The following is a 17656-nucleotide window of genomic DNA, read 5'->3' as shown; positions in this document are numbered from 1 at the left end:
AGCTCCACAGCGATGTCCTTCCAAAAGAACACTACCTGGAGTACTTCGTTATCGAGATGTTTCACAAAGACTGTTTCTTTCGCAGTTTTGTGCGCCATCCTTTGGGTGTGCTCGCACTCCACGAAGACTGAGGGCTACAAGCTTCCTTTCGATGATAATAGACTCAGGCCTCCCCAACTTGTCGCAGCTACTAGAATTCGGAGTGTCTTTTGTCCAGCGCTTTGCTTGGGTTCTTCAGCCCCTTACAGCATTGCGAAAAGGTCCACTTCAGACAGCTTACAATGCAGTCGCCTGTACAGGCAGCGGATGCCGACGCGGATCACAGTTGGCTGTTCACCGCACCGCGCAGTGGCTGGAGAAAACTCCAGCACATTAGAGGAAGGCCACAGTGAAGGAAATAAACCAGCCTCAAGCTCGATAGAAGCAGACTTGGCAAAATTTGAAGCACATATGGGAACGGAAGGAAAGGCAGGCTCCACACATCCTCGAAATGCAAGCATATCCTTACATGCGAAGGACACCGAGGAGGATTACCACACCAAACGCCGACGGCAGAAGCAAGTAAGCGTTTAGGCAACATGTCCCGCACGTCCCATGCTAAGCACAAATGTATTGCAGTAGGGTGGGGCTCCATAAGCGCTGCCCACTCGCGCCCAGTTAATTAAGGGGTATGCATGAGGGGTGTCGATTGCAGAGTGTCGCATAATGCATAGTTTTGGCTTGCCTGAATGTCAAAATGAATTCAAAAAATGTTCACGAGGTGGCAAGAGCGCCTCTTGATGCTGTCCGTTCATGGTTGGGAGAATTCAGTAGTGAAAGAGCTCTATGGGATTGCCTGAAGCCTCCTTGTGACTTCAGAGACATGCGGAGTACCTGCAAAGAGGCCAGCGACTTGGATCATTTTCTCCCCGTGCTGCTCAGGGGAACACCTATATACGTAAAGACGAGCAAAGTAAAATGAATCGCCAACTGAATGAAGCCGAACTGAAAGTTGATCAGATGCTGAGTGGCACTGATGTTCAAATTAAATTGAGAGAAATGGAAAAATGTGGCATAGAAATCGATGCAACTGCTTCCGGGGAATTTACGAGAGAGGTGAGCGGGCATCACATTTTTTTGGGAAAACGTACATAAATAATTCACTGTATCACTTCAAGGATGCTTACTGTTAGTGCGTGAATGCACTGAGAATCGGCGTTATTTTGAATCTGTACATGCACTTACAGTGGCTTATTACAGTCTATTAATGCTCTTCAGTGGGCAGGCCAATATTTGCATTCGTCTACTCCTGCAAAGCTTGACGCACAGCTGCCCCCAAGTAGGCGCGAGCCTGATTTATGAGAGCTTGGGGCATCCGCAGGTTTTTGCGTACTTCGCAGTTGTGGGAATTAACCCTAGCGTCTTTGCGCGCGAAGTTCCGCTCTTCCCTTTTTTCTTCACCATTGGATGTCTCAGCGGCCTATTTGTTGCAGAAGGCAGGCGGCGTCTCCGCTGTGCGCCGAGATGTAATTCGCTTCTTAAGCGAAGCTATTCAGAGGAAGGTTCAAGTTGAACACAACTTGCGCGTTATGGGCGAGGCGAAATTTACAGAGGTGAGTGATTCAGATGCAAGCAACCCATCCAAGAAAATTTTCCGTAAGCTCTGCTGAATGGTGGGCGCTTCTTCCGTGAGCGATAGACAGTCCACTTGTGTCACTTTTTCCAAGTCCTAAGCTGTTGGGAGGAGGCATCGGATTTTAGGGTACCGTTCAATTCGTTTTACGCGCGATTATGCTTACAACTCTCCACCACCAGATCCGGTGTTTTTGCAAGTGCTTACGCCTATTGGCGTCAACGCTGCTCCCCATTTTTAACTGCTTGTCTCATTCGAGTGAGCCGTACTTCAGTGTTTTGCTACTCAGGATATAAGTGAATTAGGAGATCGCTTTTCCCCTGGAACTCCTTTCACCCTTCACTTGCGTGCGGAGCTGCATCCCAGAGTTCGTTTCAAGCGTTCTTACAAGGGTCTCAATGTGAGTCACAATATTCGTCTTCCCGTAAAATTGCTGTGCATTATTACCGAGTCTCTCTGTGCTTATTGTAGCATGTTGCGATGCAGAGGGCTTAACTACTCGATTGATGAAGGCTCCTCAGGGTCTTGTCCGGGGTTCACTGTGTTTTCAATGCAGCTTCGCGTGCCGAGACAGCCGTATGTGAAGGGCCATTTGTTTAAATTAACAACAGACTATCTGCTGTACAAGCATTCAACTGTGACGGACTATCCGGAGTCTGCACACCCAGCTGACGAAGGGGATTCAGTCCTTCTCCAGGTTTGCCTAATACCATTGCCACTCCCTGCTGTCCGCGCTTCTTGCAGAAAGCACCGTTTCAATTCTCTGAAAGGTGCCGATGTTAGCTACTCTCGCACTTTTGATTAATCCTTCCAGAATGTCACCGGGTACCTATGTAAGGATTCTGCTACTCCTGATATTTGCATTCTGCTTCCTAGGTGGAGTTCGGCTGGTTTGAAGAGCGCGATGGTTCCTTTGGCCCCAAAATTCCCTCAGAGTTTATATGTGGGGAAACGACGCTTGACCTTGTTCGGCCCTGGTAATTTATGAGCTGAACTCAGGTTGCCCTAGAAAAACAAAATGAGTTTGACTCGAGTGTTCCATATTCACTGCGCTAGTGTCGCAAATACTTAGTGAATAAGCCAGGACAGGAAACGAGCGTCGCGCATCTGTGCAGGATTCCGGTTGAGCTGTTGGGGGCCGTTAAAGGTATTTCTTTAGGCGAGAGGCGAACCGTGAAGCTGGCGATCCCCTTTAGTACCTCTCAGTTGCTGGAAATAAATGCAAGACAGGCAGATGACGCCAGAGAAGAACAGCAAACAGATGTTGAAGGAGAGAGAAGGATGACGGAGGGATGCTCCGAGGAAGGCCGCAGTCTCGTTCCGCTATACCTGCAGAGCCTCGCAGGTACAGAGAAAGACAAATTTTTGAAGAAGTTGTTTTCACAGGAAGGGGAATCGCCAGGTGATGTTGGCGGCGCGGCAGCATCAGAAGTGGCCTTGGCGGCCAACACTGATCGTGCCACCACCGAAGAGAGAAGTAACAAAGCAGGAAAGGAACAAATGGGAATATCTGGAGACACTTATGAAGACAGTGGTGGAGAAGTTGAAGATGAAATACATCACATCGATTGCCTTCTTCAGGTCAAGTGCGTTGGAGTGAAACGCCGCATTTGGCCGGCTGCTGATGGTCGGTGAAGGCTGCACACCTATCCCTCCTGGCTCTGATTAACAGCATTTGACTTAATATCTTTTCCAGATACCAGGCACTGTTGCAGTATATAAGAAGTTTGGTGGGCAGGCGGGAGCGGGAAACAGCTTCTACTGCGGGGGTTAGAAAAGCCCATTTTCCTAGCCCCTGTTTATTCTCTCAGGACACTCGTTATCCTTGTGCTGCCGATTCTCCCGCGTGCGTTCTTTCCTGCGGCTCAGATGCCTTCTTTCAGAAAGCATGCCAAATGAGCCGGGCAGAGTTGTGGGAGAAAATAGAAGCCGCCGCAGAGGACATGGCCAAGAATGCAGCGTCAAAGCATGCTCTAGGTGCTGCAGCTCAGGCTCTCGATGAAATATCGCAAGTGGATGTGCCAGGTATTATCCGTGAACCAAATTATATACGAGTGTTGAGCACGAGTGCAAACGCTCGTGGATTTGCCTAACAATATAGACAGCGGGAGCTCAATACCACCACTTAAGTGTGTATCTATTCAATTCGCACGCCAGTTCCTGCGTCCCAGTTCCACTTGTGTGTACTTCCCGCCCTGTAGCAGCCGGTGTTTGGGCACTCTCGCATGCGGACATGAGCCGCCAGCAGATTTGCCGCCAGTTTTTTTTTATGAAAGAGTATCATTCACCATGTCCCTTCCCCATTCGGCACGCATTATCTTTGAGTCCATGCCTAAAATGATATGGTGTACAGTTCCAGCGTATAACAGGCGGTCAGTGAGAGACTGTCAATGTAACGAACGCCTCAGAGTCTCTCTTTGATGCACAAGCAAATGCCACATGGAGACAGCAGCTGAGAGCACGAGAAATTCAAGGGGAGAATGACAAGAAAAGCCAAACCAAAGAAGACTTTATGAAGTGGAAAGAGGAGAACCGGCGGGGGATAGAGAGCATACTTACAACAGCCTTTGCCATTCAGGTGAGACCCTTCATGTTTGACGCAGTTGAAATCAAGTGCCTGCGCAGCTCTTATTGAAAAGAGTAATGATCTGTCTCACCTTGCTCCAGTTTAGTAACGGATGTCCTCAAACCTGATATTAATGTAAGATTTGAAGTCACCAACTTCTCATGCCTTTCGCAGGCGGTTTACAAGAGGGAAGGGCTGCAAGTGGATGAAAAAAAATTACAGGCGGACCTCGCTAAGGCGCTCCTGCAGGTTCGCCCGAATATCCCTTCTGTACTTTGTCTCGGCGGACGGTAAACTGTCCGTCTCAGCCTCTTTGCGGAGGAAACTATGAATAGAAACAATAAAGCATATTCGGTGTTGCTTGCCGTGCCCGAAACTCTGCGCTGCACGATGAGTTGAAATTAGCTCGGTAGAATGAGGAAGAACTGAGGAGTATGCTCGTTTTTTCTGCTCAGACAGCAGGGGAAGCCCCGGAGACGGTCCTAAAGCAGCTCTATAAAAAGGCGCAGGCGGCGCTTGTATACAAGTTCATTTTAGAGCATGCAAATGTGGAGTATTATGTCAATGATACACCCGCAGAAATTACAGTGCAGCCCGACGGTAAGCTCTTCCGCTCCCTTTGCCTGCGCTTTCCTATTAATCTTTGCACCCGATATTTGCGTTCGGTGCGTTCTCAAGATATTCATTAGACAGGAAGAACTTCCTGCGTATATTCTGTAGACAGGAAGAGCTTCTTGTATATTTTACTCTGCAGGAGCTGCGATACCTCAGCAAGGCGTCAGGGCCTTTCCCCGAGGGGTTGATGTGGAGGAATGGCACAAGACGAGAAGGGAAACGGTGAAAGAACGCGACAATTTACGGAAGCAAGCAGAGCGTTTCTTCATCGATCCCAAAACTGTGAAGAAACTCGACAACGATAATTTAACAAAGCCGGAATAACAGCTACAGCTGCATGCATGCCACCGCCACTGTCGAAGGGGACGTCTGGACGTCCAAAACGTCCCTGACACTACAGCTTAACGGGCTATTCAGCTGTCAGCGGAAGCGGCAAGTTCCTCGCAAATAGACTTTCACCTGTAAGTAGGAATGACAGCACCTGCTGCTTCTTTCGTTGTTGACGGGCTGTGTAGTAGTTTGAGGGCTCTGTGACCGAAGCGAAAGGCGCTGCGCTCAGTTTCAGCGTGAATACTATGCCAGATAGGTGGGTGCTACGGAAGAACGCTGCCGCGTGGCATGGCAGGGCGTAGAGCAACTCAAACTTCAAAGTGTTCAAATGCTCAACAGTACTGAAACAGCAGGGGCTTGCTGGCGGTAGAGTAATGGCCTCCAACACACAGACTGGCCCCGTGAAACTGTAAAACGTCAAGATTGGAAAAGGCAGGCTAGCTGCTCCACTGTACTTGTATGCTCAGACGAAAGCCTGATAACGAGGCTTGCAACATAAGCATTTTGCTCCAGTTATAATTTCTTAACCTTCTTTCCATCCCTTTCCAGTTGTATGTCCTGCCTTTATTTTCCACTGTCTTTCTCACTTCTCAAGCTGCCAGCGCCAGCGGAGATGGCTCCGCATTTTCTGCATAAGGGGGACAATAAAAAATCTGTGGCACTTCCGTCTTGACTGCAAGTTAACTTTGGAACCTACTGGAATCAAACCTCAGAACCTATTGAATGCCAAGTCGTGTGAATGAGGTGCTAACAAGTAGAATGCAAACTTGAGCAGGGCTATCACCGTAGCTCACTTCAAAGCGAGAGGGCGGCTGGCAATGGAGTTTAACCCGTCCTCCCAATCCTGAAGCAGCAGAAGAGGGCAGACTCGCAAGGCCTGCTGCCAGACCTAATTCAGCATGGCATCACGAACGTCTACAAGCACTCTTATTACGTTTAGTTGGGGAAGCATGAATTCGGAAGGAAGGCGAAGTACCGAGTGGCTCCAGTACGCGATCTACCATCGCATTTATTTGCCTGTAGCTCTTCCCTTCGAAAAGCGGCGAGCAAAGGATTCCCTAAAAGCCAAGCAGAGCAGAGAATGAAGTACATGCAGGTGTATTATACATTGACGAATTCGCACGAGCTTGTGCACTGTCCACAATCAAGTGCATAGGTCCTTAACGATGTGTCCAGCTACAGAAGCTCACGAAATCTGCCGCATCTACATCATAACCCCTACCTTACTGCGTTGACATTAACTTATTATCTGCTTGTTTCTTCACATTACGGTAGAGCTGCGTGTGCTCGTACGTAGAAGTGCTGATCGTAAACGTGGTGTCCCATAGCGTAGTCATTCTTAACGTAGAAGCAAACCGGTTTAAAGTTCTGCTCGATGGCCTTCCTCAGTTTCAGCAAGTTGGGACACTCTGGGGCAGCGAATTTGTGGGCAAATCGGGCTTGTTGTGTCTCTGTGCAATCAAGTGACCGGAAAATACCCAGGCCGGCGCCTAGAGGCTGCACAAAGCCGACTTCATTGACTGGCCTCACGAAATAACCAGTGAATCCTATTGACTTCGTAAGGTTACGAGGAGAAAACGGCGAGTTGCAAATGAGTGGCTGGCTGTAACGATAACCCATCATGCCGTCGCCGCATGGGGAGCACGGGGAGGCAAGAACGAGCGCATCGGTAAGTCGAGAGGAAAAATCTATTCCTTGCAACTAAGCCTCAAAACTACTGGCGATAACCGCAATGTGACAGATTTGAAGCATGCATACTCCGCAGACAGCAGCCGACGGTGCATGCGCTGGAAGTACCCCGATGTTTCCAGGAAGCTACGCAGTGCTAAGCATTCTGCTCCCAAGGTATAGCTGAAAACTCATTTGTTGTCAAACCAACAAGCAGGCAGAACTCTAATTTCTCAGCAACAGCCCGCCACGTGCCCTCGCCAAGCAGTGCCACTCTCCGGACACCGCTCAATCGCGCTACAGCCTTCTAAGTACTGTCCTCTGTTCATGAGTACTAAATGCCCCGACAAATGGCTTCGCTGTACTACAGCTAGTCTATGCCCCTATCACCTTCCCTCGCCACCCACAACAGCGGGATGCTGCGGATGGCGCCTAAGTCAGGCCTAGCTAGTGCACTCTGAAGAAAACGCCTTGTACAGAGAGCACTGTGCGTTCCTCCATATTTCTAGAGCGTTTCGCCATCTGGCGATATTTCTGTCAGAAAATATCTCCACTTTATTAGTAACAGCCATCGATTGACCAATATGCCCCTCCACCTGGCTGTTTGCATGGTCTGCCTGCGCAGCTACGTGGCTGCAGCATCCCCGCAACCCTTTCTCCAACGTGTAAATATCAACCCAACTGGCTCGATCTGGCAAAGACTCGACCAGTGGGCGACTGACGTTGCAGTCGCTTAGCTCCTCATGTTCTCTGCATGCACTTAGCAGTGTCTGCACACTGTGCCACCAAAACAACCCATATTTCGGTCACATGAGGCGAGCGGCTGCCACCTTCTGCGCCCTCGGAACCATCTTCTTTACTGGGGGGGCTCGTGTTCCCGGGACTACAGTCTGTTTCGGCTTCTCTTTCTTCTCCTTCTTTTCCTTTGCAGGCATCTTCCTCATCTGTATCAACGCAAATGCCATAAAGAGACACCGACCGTTCAGTTCACGCACGGAAAATGCAAATGCTGACAAGTCAAACGTGCGCGACGTGCCGCAACATCCCATATGGGCCATCGCACATGGGTTGCACTCAGTATATTCTGGTGGTGCTAAATATCGTGCCTCGCCCTATCTGAAAAGTAGGACGGCACCGTACCTTAGTTGGGTCTGGCTTTGCTGCCCTCCTCTGTTTAATCTCTTCAAGGGAAATACCCACAATAGCCTTCTGAACCTTTCCTCCTTTGCGCGTACGCCGCTTTGCGACGGCCTCTCCTCGAATCTTCTTGTTGGCACGCCGCCATACCTGAGGAGTAGCCGCACGAGGTTTGAGCCCGATCAAACCAGATAATGTCTCCGTTCTCAGTCGAAACAGGGCAAAAACAAACGGAACACGGAACTGCACTAATATTTTTTGTGTAAGAAACACTGTACAGCTCAGCCCCTAAATGCGCTCCCCACTGAAGAGATACGCCAGGACGGGACTACAGATGCTTCAGTGTACGCGAACCTTAGCACCGAGCCCTCACCGGGATATCAGACGCGGTGACTCTGGCCGCAATCACAAAGGGCTACACACGAATTTCGGGGTATCACAAGCCAGCACGCTACCTAGCCAGCACAACACCTGTTCCAAAAGCGTGAAGCCATGCCAACAACCTAGAATGCACGATCGTACCAATGTCCAACGGAGTTTGGCTGCCTTCTTCTTCTGTCGGCCAAGGCGCGCCTCCTTGGAGTGGATGTAGGTGTGCACTTTTCCATCGCGAGAAACAAACTTCAGGCCGCGACCCGGGTAAATACGGTATTCGCTGAAGGAGCAGAGCTCCGTTTTGATGGTGGTCTGGACACCCGCCATCCTCGAATCCTGCACCACCAAAAAGAACTAGGCATAGTGCTCGCAAATACACTAGAGATCCGAGGAAAGCTATACGTGAGCACATTCACAACGTGCTATGACTCGACGAGAACTACCGCATGCTGCGGAAGCCGGATTAGGAGCAGGCGAAGCCAAACAGCAAATGGCTGAAGTTCATGCAAAAACACATGAAAAGGAAACAAAGCTCCATCTTTGTAGAAAGACCTCCACGCAGCATCGCTTAACAAAGCAAAGAAGAGGGACGCCTTTTGCATCACACCACATGACAGAACAAAGAGGTCCCCTGAAGCCCTCCTGACCTCCAAGAAGAACCTAGAAAATTCGGATTAACGAATGCATGAAAACTACTGGGAATCAGCAGGAAAATGTTCAACCCACGACAGCACAAGGAACAGCGGAGCCAGGGAAGAAGAGGCACCCCTTGTTTTAGGGGGATGAGTTTACTTCAACTCGCAAAATGTTTCCCTGTCTCACCGCGAATATCAGTATTCCCCTTCAGCAAACGGGAACTGCCGAAATATTCCTGAGATGGTGTTTCACTGGTTTAAGGCGCACATGTTGGAGCACCCCACATCCACTGTTGTGGGGCTGCGGGGCTTCACTTTTCGCACGCGCGATGATTTCTATGTTTCTCCCCCATAAATGACCAGTGTAATGCTCTATCTTGGTAAGCAGTGAAACGCCAGCGCTTCTACTACTGTATTCGCCTCAGCGTGTTGCGTATCGATGTATGAACGCTGTTGCAGCTTGGTCTCCAACTGCAGTGTACACGAACAAGTAGAGCGAGGCTTTACAGACCAAGAAAGATAGCAAATGTGCTGTCGTAAAAAACAATAATGAACAAATAGGGTCTTTTTCTGCCTTGTCAGCGAAGCGCTGCCGCATCGGAACGGGCAGAGATGCTAGAAGCCATAAGCGCCCGTTTTGGCTGGGGCCTGTATTGTAAGCTCAGAGGCCCCAGAACCTCTAGCACTGTGACTGCGTCGATAAAAGCCTTGCTTCATCTTTGCAAATATTCGTTTACCCGCTATCAAGGAAAAGCCAATGCGCGCGAACTCCAACAGCCCCCAGTTAGTTAGGATGATTCCCCCTGGAGGTTCCCACCTATTGGTAGAGAACGATATTTGCATTCTCTAACGTTGCCAAGCCAGCAGAGTTGTTCATAACTCGTAGAATCTGGCCTTGCAGCCGAGCGCTGCAGGTCAGACATATACAGAGCTAAAATCTTCCTTACCTGTTAGCATATATGGATGCGTTCAGCTGCTGTTTTGGGTATGAAAGCAGTATTCGTGGATAGTTGGATAGTTATAATGTGTTGCCTTGCAGTCAATTCCTTTTCTTTGGTCGTAGCACTTAGGTTTTGGCCAGTGGCTATGATTCCAGCAAAGTGTCACCAGTCCGAAGCAGTATAGTTCCAACCATAGTGCTTCATATTGTGCAAGGCGACTCACAGAACATTGTTTAGAGTCTGGCATCATACCGGTTAGCCTGAATTTGTTATGTTTTATCTCTTTAGAAGGAAAGAGGCAATTCTTATGGGATTGAAGTGTCTGGCTTGCTGCCTGGTGTGTATGCATCACGGACTACACCAAAGATAGCACTTCAGGACACATAATATATTTCAAGTACAAAAGTTCCAGTCTTGGATGTCGAAAAGACTTTCCCTGCTAGGAGAAATCAAAGGAGAGGTCGCGGCTTCCAATGATGCCGGCTTGTAAGAAATTCGACAGCGCTGTCACACTTTGACACCGTTGACATCAGTTGTCCCCGGAGTCAAATATTATATTCAAATTTAGATGCAGTGTTTGAGCACTTTTCACGCTCAGTTCCACATGGAAGCTATGGCGCTACGTCTACATGACAGTAGTGCATTTCTCACACGCCGATAAATGCAGCACCGGAACATCCAAGGGAAAAGATAATAACAGGTTTTCGGCTCAATAAAGTCTCGCTACGACTCGTTAGATGTTTCCCGTAATAGGAGAGTACAGGGAAATGTGATGGTCAAAAATGGGGCAGAGTATCAAAGAGACGCGTGGGATGTAGCTTGATCATATCTTCGTTTCAAAAAGTTGCAACACTATCGCGAAACTTGCCCACCAGCGAATATCCATGTGTTTCTTGCCAAAAATTTGTTACGTTTCTGCAAGCATATTACAAACCTCTTGAGAAACAGCTTTGCCACGATATACAAAGGAAGCCAAAAACAGATAAATGTATCCGCACCTTCTTCACAATCATTATTGACTTCCTTTGTTCGTGCCTTGCATGCCGCACAGCATTGCATTAGATCATGCTTTCTTCTCTTCAGACATCAAGCTGAGCTTCATGTATTCGTTGTAGTGCTTTTCTAATATTATGAGGCCATGCTTCAGTAGCCTAGAGTTGAATGCCATCCCCGAGGCGCAACAGGCCGATGGCCGTATGTGTCATGCTATGTCATCACAGCGCGAGTTCGCTCTGGCGTGACACCAAAAATACAGTATTACTCTAAGGGGAAATAGGAGGGCATTTCGCTATAGAACAATAAAGCAACCCCGGCTGAAGCCCTCCGGGCATATTGCCGTTGTTTCGCTGCCTGAGCCCGATGAACTGCCCCTGGATCGGCATAATCCTGCTCCTATATAACAATAGCTTAATCAAGTCTAGAACGACTAAAAACTTTCAACAATTTCTTGATGTCGTAAGATCAAGATCCATGTTGGACTTCCCACCTTAAGTGGGGTAGATAGTAATAGCACAAGGGCCACAAGCGTAAAAGTTCAACAGGCAGGATATTTTCAGGACTGTAGAAGGCTCGATTCGTAGTTCATCACAGACCATTTCGTTTTCGTTCCCCTTTGGCTTTGCATTGCAGCAAAGGCATTCTCCGCGGTGATCTGGCTTGAAACCGTCTAGCATATGCCAGGCGCAAAACCTCGTGCCTCGAATCTTGGTTTCAGCTAGGCCTTCATTTTTGACTCTGCTCTTTCGAAAAGTTTCCATTATACACTTGCCCTTGGCATTAATTCAACAGAACCAGTATTCCAGGCTCCTGGCCGGTTTTCCCCTTGGAACCCTCAACCGTAATCCACGTAGAGCTAATACCCCAGAATACGTTTCCCCCAATGTTGCGCAGTGGAAGACATTATGGGCTGCGAAGTGGGAGTGAGGAATCGGCTTGTGCTACTCAAAATAGTACTAGAGTAAAGAAGCATCAAAAAGGAAAAGTGCCCAATGGCCATTGCACCAGCATGCGACAAGTTAACGGTTCAACGAAAACAAGCACGCACAAACATAAGCGGTATAGCTGAAAACACAAGCAAACCACGAGCAGCCAGAAGGCAGCAACTCACAACCACAGAAAAGTGTTTGTGCCCTGCAGCTTGGAAATCAAGTGAGATAATGCAGTCATTGTTAACTGTGAAACAGGGTACTCCTTTTTGTACTAAACCACTGAGCAGTCAGTGTACACCGCAAAGTAAAGTTCTTCAAATTTTCATTTTATCTGCGCAAAAGATAGCCACTTGCTGGCCACAGCGACTGAAGGTAAGGATGTAAGGAAAAGGCAACTGTGCACGACAGCCAAGGTCAAGATGTGCTAACGCTTCTTATTGTATGCTTTATTCTCAGCGCTCAACGTCTGGATCAACTCAACAAGCCACCTCATAGCTTCTACGCCGCTATTCTTTTAAATGAAGAATTGTGAAGTTCCGAATACAAAGGAAAAACAATTTATGTTGAGAGCTGCGCGCTCCACTCGAATAAAGTGAGCAGGATTTCGTGCTTAAAGCTTCTGGAATTTCACCCAGATACTTTCGGCACCACCACAGAGATCAGTCCTTTCAAAACCGCTTGCAAAGAATTCCCAAAACTTGTTGTATATGGGGTGAATTTCGATACAGTAGTGTCATTATTCCTGCCCCTTCCGCCTCAGGAAAGGCGAACTGTTGGAAAGAAGAGCTTTGAGATACATTAAACCACATGTTACTTCAGCGGAAACGTACAGACCTTCACAGATCTCGTCCTTTCATATCCGCCCACTATTACACAATTATACGCACTACATTATGCAGCCGTAGAGTGTCTTTCAGGCTGAAGAACAAAGAAGCGGGGACAGAGGCTGGCTGCCCTGCTCCAGTGGTTCCTGCTGAATCACTTCGCATTATTGTGGCATGGCTCCACTCTGCCAGGTGAGTGTTTTGATGTACCGTTGTACTTGGCAGTTAGTTTAGCGGATGCAGCGTGCAGTGCTGTCTTCGTCGACCTTAGAAGGCGCAAAAGAGTCGAAACTTTATGCCACGCAACCTGCCGTGACATTGTTTTAGCGGAACGAGTAGCATTGCAGGGTATCTGCAAGTTACTAACTGCTTCCCTGCTGGCGTCAACAGGATCTGGCAGCATCGTGCACTTGGGAAGGTTGTCAACTTCGTGGATGCAAATTTCGCCTTTCACTTTGCCTCTTAGCATCTCCACTTCATTTGCTTCGTGTTGCTGTAAATGGAAAACCGGAAAAGGAGCATCATTTACCGCTTCTCCAGCGGCATTTTTTCCGTCAAGGCACTGAGGCAGAGCTACGTCATCTTTCAGACGACTCGCCGCCCCTATCTTTTCTGTCGAATCTAATTCCCGGCGATGCATTTCTTCGTCTTGAAAAACGGCTGTTTTTTCATCCTTGAACACTACAACTGGGCAAGGTTCTGGGCCTGTGCTAATTTTGAGAGTTGCACCAGTGTTGTCCCCCAAGTCTGCCACATCTGATAGGTCCTGATGGAAAATTGTAAATGTAGACTCAGAGCGAATTTGATCTCATTTGGAGGGGTGCGATTCACCACAGTCCAACTGGCCATGCAAACGAATTGTCTGGCTAAAATGCTAAATGCCAAACTTGAGCAACACCGGCGACATGTGGCCTGCACCTCTCAGGGAAGGGCCGTTTGACTTTCCTAGATTGCGTTAAAACGATAACTCACTTGTGGGTCAAGCGGCTCTAAATTTTGTGTCTGTTTCTTCCCATACGGTGTTGGAGACTCCGGAATACAGGAGCTCTGGTGAATTACTGTCTGCATCTGGTTTACTTTTCTTGTGGAGCTTTTCCCAACGCAAGACCACGCTTCACAGGTTGTATAGGCATGTACTGAGCTTTGTGAGGGCGGAAAAGCAGAGTGCTTCCAGTACAACAGCCTGTGCGCTGGACTATACTGAGCTCGAAGGAGCGCTCCCCTAAAAACTGCAACGCCCTCTTTAATGAGACGGCGTTCAACCATTCGATGACGAACTGTAGACAGTTTTAGAAAATGGTCCAGCCTGAATGCTCCTGAAGTCACGGCAGTACTAATCAATCTGGGGCAATTACTAGCGGGCTTCTCAACAAAGTGCTTCTGCCATGAAACCTGATTCTCATTTTGTGAGCCTTTCACGAAGCTATCCTGTGATGCTGGGCCAAGCACCGTTAAAGCAAACTTATCAAGTTGATGGTATGCACAAGCAAAATTAATTCCAAGGCGTATGAGGTGTAAAAGGCGCTGCAATTCCGTTTGTAGCTTGGTAGAGAGCATCATTTCTAGTTTAAGAACACGTAACAAAGATACCTGCGCACAGAGAGAAACGGCTCGCAAGGACATTTGCCGGAAGCGTTTTGCTTGTACACGCGATATTCATGTCTTACTATTTTCGTTGAAGCATTGTATTTTAGCCGCACCAGGCAGACGCGATTTTCAGGTGCCTTTGAGGGGGACGAAGAGCCACTGGAAACTGCTCTTGCCGTTGTCTCTGCTCCAAGGCATTGCTCTAGATGCTGCGACTGGCTGCTTTCCTCAGGGCAAAATTTTTCTGTCTTCAACGACTCCGCGAGTGTATCTATTGCTCGTTCAACTCGTTTCAATATGCTTGTAGCTGAATGCGCCGCTGCCGGCAAACTGTGCTGCGAAACTTCCAGGATGTCTTGGATGTTCAGCAGCCGTACAGCCTGCATGCATCAAAGGATGTACGTCCGGTGATTCAAGTAAGGGAAAAACGTATATTGCCACAAGCCTCAAGCAAAACATTGAAGAGGCAATTCGCCAATTTTTTCGAGTCCCAAAACACTCCCACGCGACAATACTGAAGAATGAGAGGGACATAGCCGATGCGCTGACATGAAACAACTGCAGAGCCGCCTTTTCTGCTGCTAGAAAGTTTCTTAATTCCTCTTGAATGATAGCCATCTCTCCACCGAACTCTTGCGCATAGACCGCGTGCTGCTTATTAAGCTCCATCCACTCACGGAGGTTACGCAAGTCTTGAAAGAACTGGGCTCTGCTCCTTAACTTCTCCAACTCCACAAGGTCTCTAATTATGTTTTTTTTGAAGCAGGCGAAGTGATTCTGAAGAAGTGGCACTTCTTTGGGTGCAGGGCATGCATGCGAACAGCATGCATGTGTCACACTGAGGAGTTGCAAAGAAGATCTATACACCTCGCGAGCTCGAAGAAGGCGACTGCACTGGGCACTGCAGATGGCTAGAGCTTGGTAAGCTTCCTTCAATGTAGCCCTTGTGGCACATGCATACTGTCGAGCAATGGCACTTGTAATCATGGCATGCCCGCTCACAGTAGCGATGAGGCGATGGGATGCAAGCTCAGATGTAGGAGCGGCAGTTGCGTTGCCACACACTAGTGCCTGCACCTGAGTGCCAAGTGACTGAGCAACACATTTCATCTCAGATGAAGCTTGCGCACAGTCTCCACAGTCACATGCTGGCGGAAACCAGTAAGGGTTACCTTGAAAGAAATGTGAACAATGCGGTAGCCATGTTTCGTTGACTGCTTCCTCATAAGCACAGCTAGGAGATTCAGCCTCAGCAGAAGTTGTCGCTACATTAAAGAATTGACATGTTTCTGCGGCGGATTGCGCTAAATGAGGCCCGTCCGAATTGAAAGTGTCGCTACGAATACATGGGATGACCTTCGTTGGAGGGTCTCCTTGAGCTCTACTCATTTTACACTACAATGAAGTCGACGCTTTTGTGGCAACGTTGGAAAGGTGAAACTGGGGGGATCTCTAGTACGCACTGTGGAAAGGTTGCACAAATATTCTGATGTCAAGTTTCGATAATACTGGCCTTCAGCAGATCTGCCTAAACAGTTCTGGGAATTGCGCATGGAAGGAAGGTCCGTCATTTCGCGAAGTGCTCATAAGGGGCTTTGTAGGTTCAGATTAACCAGCCCCAGTAGATGCAGCCCCACGCCACAATGAGCACTTGCCTTCGTGTAGAGCATTTACTTTCTTGTCTGCTGCAGTGCATGTTTCTTCTAGCGAGATACAGTGGACTCGTTAGTACAAATGGTTTGTGCCCTAAAAGACACCACTCTTTGTCACACAAATTTCCCGAGTCTCATTCGCACACAGGGAATCGGAAAATTTTAACTTTAAGAAGTATCAAGCCAACTAAAAGGAGGGCGAAAATTTTCATAAACTTTAGAATCAGAGCGCGCAAGAGTTCTTTTACGGGCACTCGGAAGAAGTAATGATCTGCCATTATCGCTACTTATGGTCAGCTGGTTTTGCGGAAACATATTGCAACAGCACTGATCCTAGATTCTTTGGCTTTAGCATTCATCTTAGCATTTTCATTTAAGCTTCACAATCGTGGTACATTCCGGCTAGTGCTGAACAGCAAAAATTCTCAAGATGTCTCGTTAGGCTACCAAGAGAACACTAACTTCAAAGATGATCAAACTGTGCTAGCCTTACCTTGAACTACTCATCTGCAATTTGTAACTGTAATTTTACAGAAAGACGTTGTTAAAGCAATCGCACGAGAAGCAGAATATGGAGGTTGATAACACCAGCGACAGTATTATGTTTCTACTTTTATACCATATTTCATGGAATCGAAGGCGGCTTCCGAATTGTTGCAGTCGGCGTCGCTTCACGGGAAGCCGGTCTGCCAAAGGCTAGCTACCTTTGCAGAATATCATGCAGCTCATGAGGAAGCCGCGACTGCTACAGGCGTTCACTACACGAAATTTGACGGCTTACCCTACAGTTTGCGGCCCACGCTGTCTCAGTTGCTGCTTAACAGGTTGCTTGCCGGGTGCCTGAGAAGCCGCTTTCATAGGCAGTGCCTTATTCCTACTTTATTGTGTTATTTGAAGATGGATAGTAAAGCCTCCACTCAACATTACAGCCGACTTGGGCCTTGCAGACTGAGCTGTAGCGAGCTAAGCTCAGCTCGTGCAGTGCACAGGCACTACAATAGGGCTTGCTAATGGCCTATAAAGGATAGCTAACTGATGACCTATAAGCGGTTAAGAGGTTGAGACGCGGATTAAGCCCTGTAACCTCTTACTAGTGAAGTAGAAAAGCAATTTATTAGCAAATTAACATGTACAAACTAGAAATGTCTGCGAATGCCCTAAGCTCGGGGCTGCCGACAACGCCGGCACGGGTACGTGTAGTGCACAGGCACTACAATGGGGCTTGCTGGTGACCTATAGACGATAGCTAGCTAGCGACCTACAAGGGGTCCGAACCCTGGAGGAGGACAGGACCCTCCTACTGGGATCAAAGTAAGGCAATTTGTCTGTGAATTAATATGCGTATGTTAGCGGTGCCTGAAAATGCGTGGAGACTGGGGCTGGCGATAGCGCCAGCACCAGTGGAGGCCTCCTCCCCACAGGGCCTACGAGGCGAGCTCCCCGAGTGGGGCGAATCGAACAACAACAGATTTTGAAAAAACTTGAGAATTACTGTATTTCGTTGAATATAAGCTACCGTTTCAAGGAAATGGGCCTACGTTAGGTGCCGTTTGTAGGCCCTGCTCGAGGGGCAGGTAGCAGCGTAGTCGCAGCAGTAGGCGCTGTGCACTACATTTGAGGGCTGTTCCGGGAAATGAATTCTTTGTTCTTTCCGGAGTTAGGAGTAGAAATACTATATTTTAACAACTCATGCCTAGAAATCTTTGCTCGGTAAGGGATGCATCTCCGCAACGGACGCGTTATCGGCCCCACACCGCAGGAGACTTCTACAATGTCAGTCAACAAA

At 48.2% G+C, this 17656-nt stretch overlaps 3 protein-coding genes across 3 annotated transcripts; 1 reads left to right on the top strand and 2 right to left on the bottom strand.

The window, feature by feature from the left end:
- Positions 1-1038: 1038 nt before the first annotated feature.
- ENH_00050530 (hypothetical protein, conserved) lies at positions 1039-5117 on the top strand (the record flags this gene model as incomplete). The annotated part of the gene is made up of 11 exons (XM_013581275.1): positions 1039-1095; positions 1380-1592; positions 1902-2012; positions 2169-2309; positions 2489-2589; positions 2728-3239; positions 3482-3637; positions 4021-4190; positions 4353-4427; positions 4634-4778; positions 4933-5117. 11 exons carry the CDS (start codon positions 1039-1041, stop codon positions 5115-5117), a joined length of 1866 nt encoding a protein of 621 aa, XP_013436729.1.
- Positions 5118-5202: 85 nt separating this feature from the next.
- ENH_00050520 (hypothetical protein, conserved) lies at positions 5203-6743 on the bottom strand (the record flags this gene model as incomplete). The annotated part of the gene is made up of 4 exons (XM_013581274.1): positions 5203-5502; positions 5918-5967; positions 6100-6181; positions 6417-6743. The coding sequence occupies 4 exons, from the start codon at positions 6741-6743 to the stop codon at positions 5203-5205; spliced, it is 759 nt and encodes a 252-aa protein (XP_013436728.1).
- Positions 6744-7597: 854 nt separating this feature from the next.
- Positions 7598-8630, bottom strand: ENH_00050510 (60S ribosomal protein L24, putative; the record flags this gene model as incomplete). Its single annotated transcript, XM_013581273.1, has 3 exons — positions 7598-7735; positions 7932-8078; positions 8451-8630. 3 exons carry the CDS (start codon positions 8628-8630, stop codon positions 7598-7600), a joined length of 465 nt encoding a protein of 154 aa, XP_013436727.1.
- Between the last annotated feature and the right edge of the window lie 9026 nt (positions 8631-17656).

The sequence above is a fragment of the Eimeria necatrix genome, genomic scaffold (assembly GCF_000499385.1).
Source record: "Eimeria necatrix Houghton genomic scaffold, Enh_scaff39, whole genome shotgun sequence".
Classification (NCBI taxonomy): domain Eukaryota; phylum Apicomplexa; class Conoidasida; order Eucoccidiorida; family Eimeriidae; genus Eimeria; species Eimeria necatrix.
Note: the sequence above shows the minus strand (reverse complement) of the source record. Positions and strands in the feature narration are given on the sequence as shown.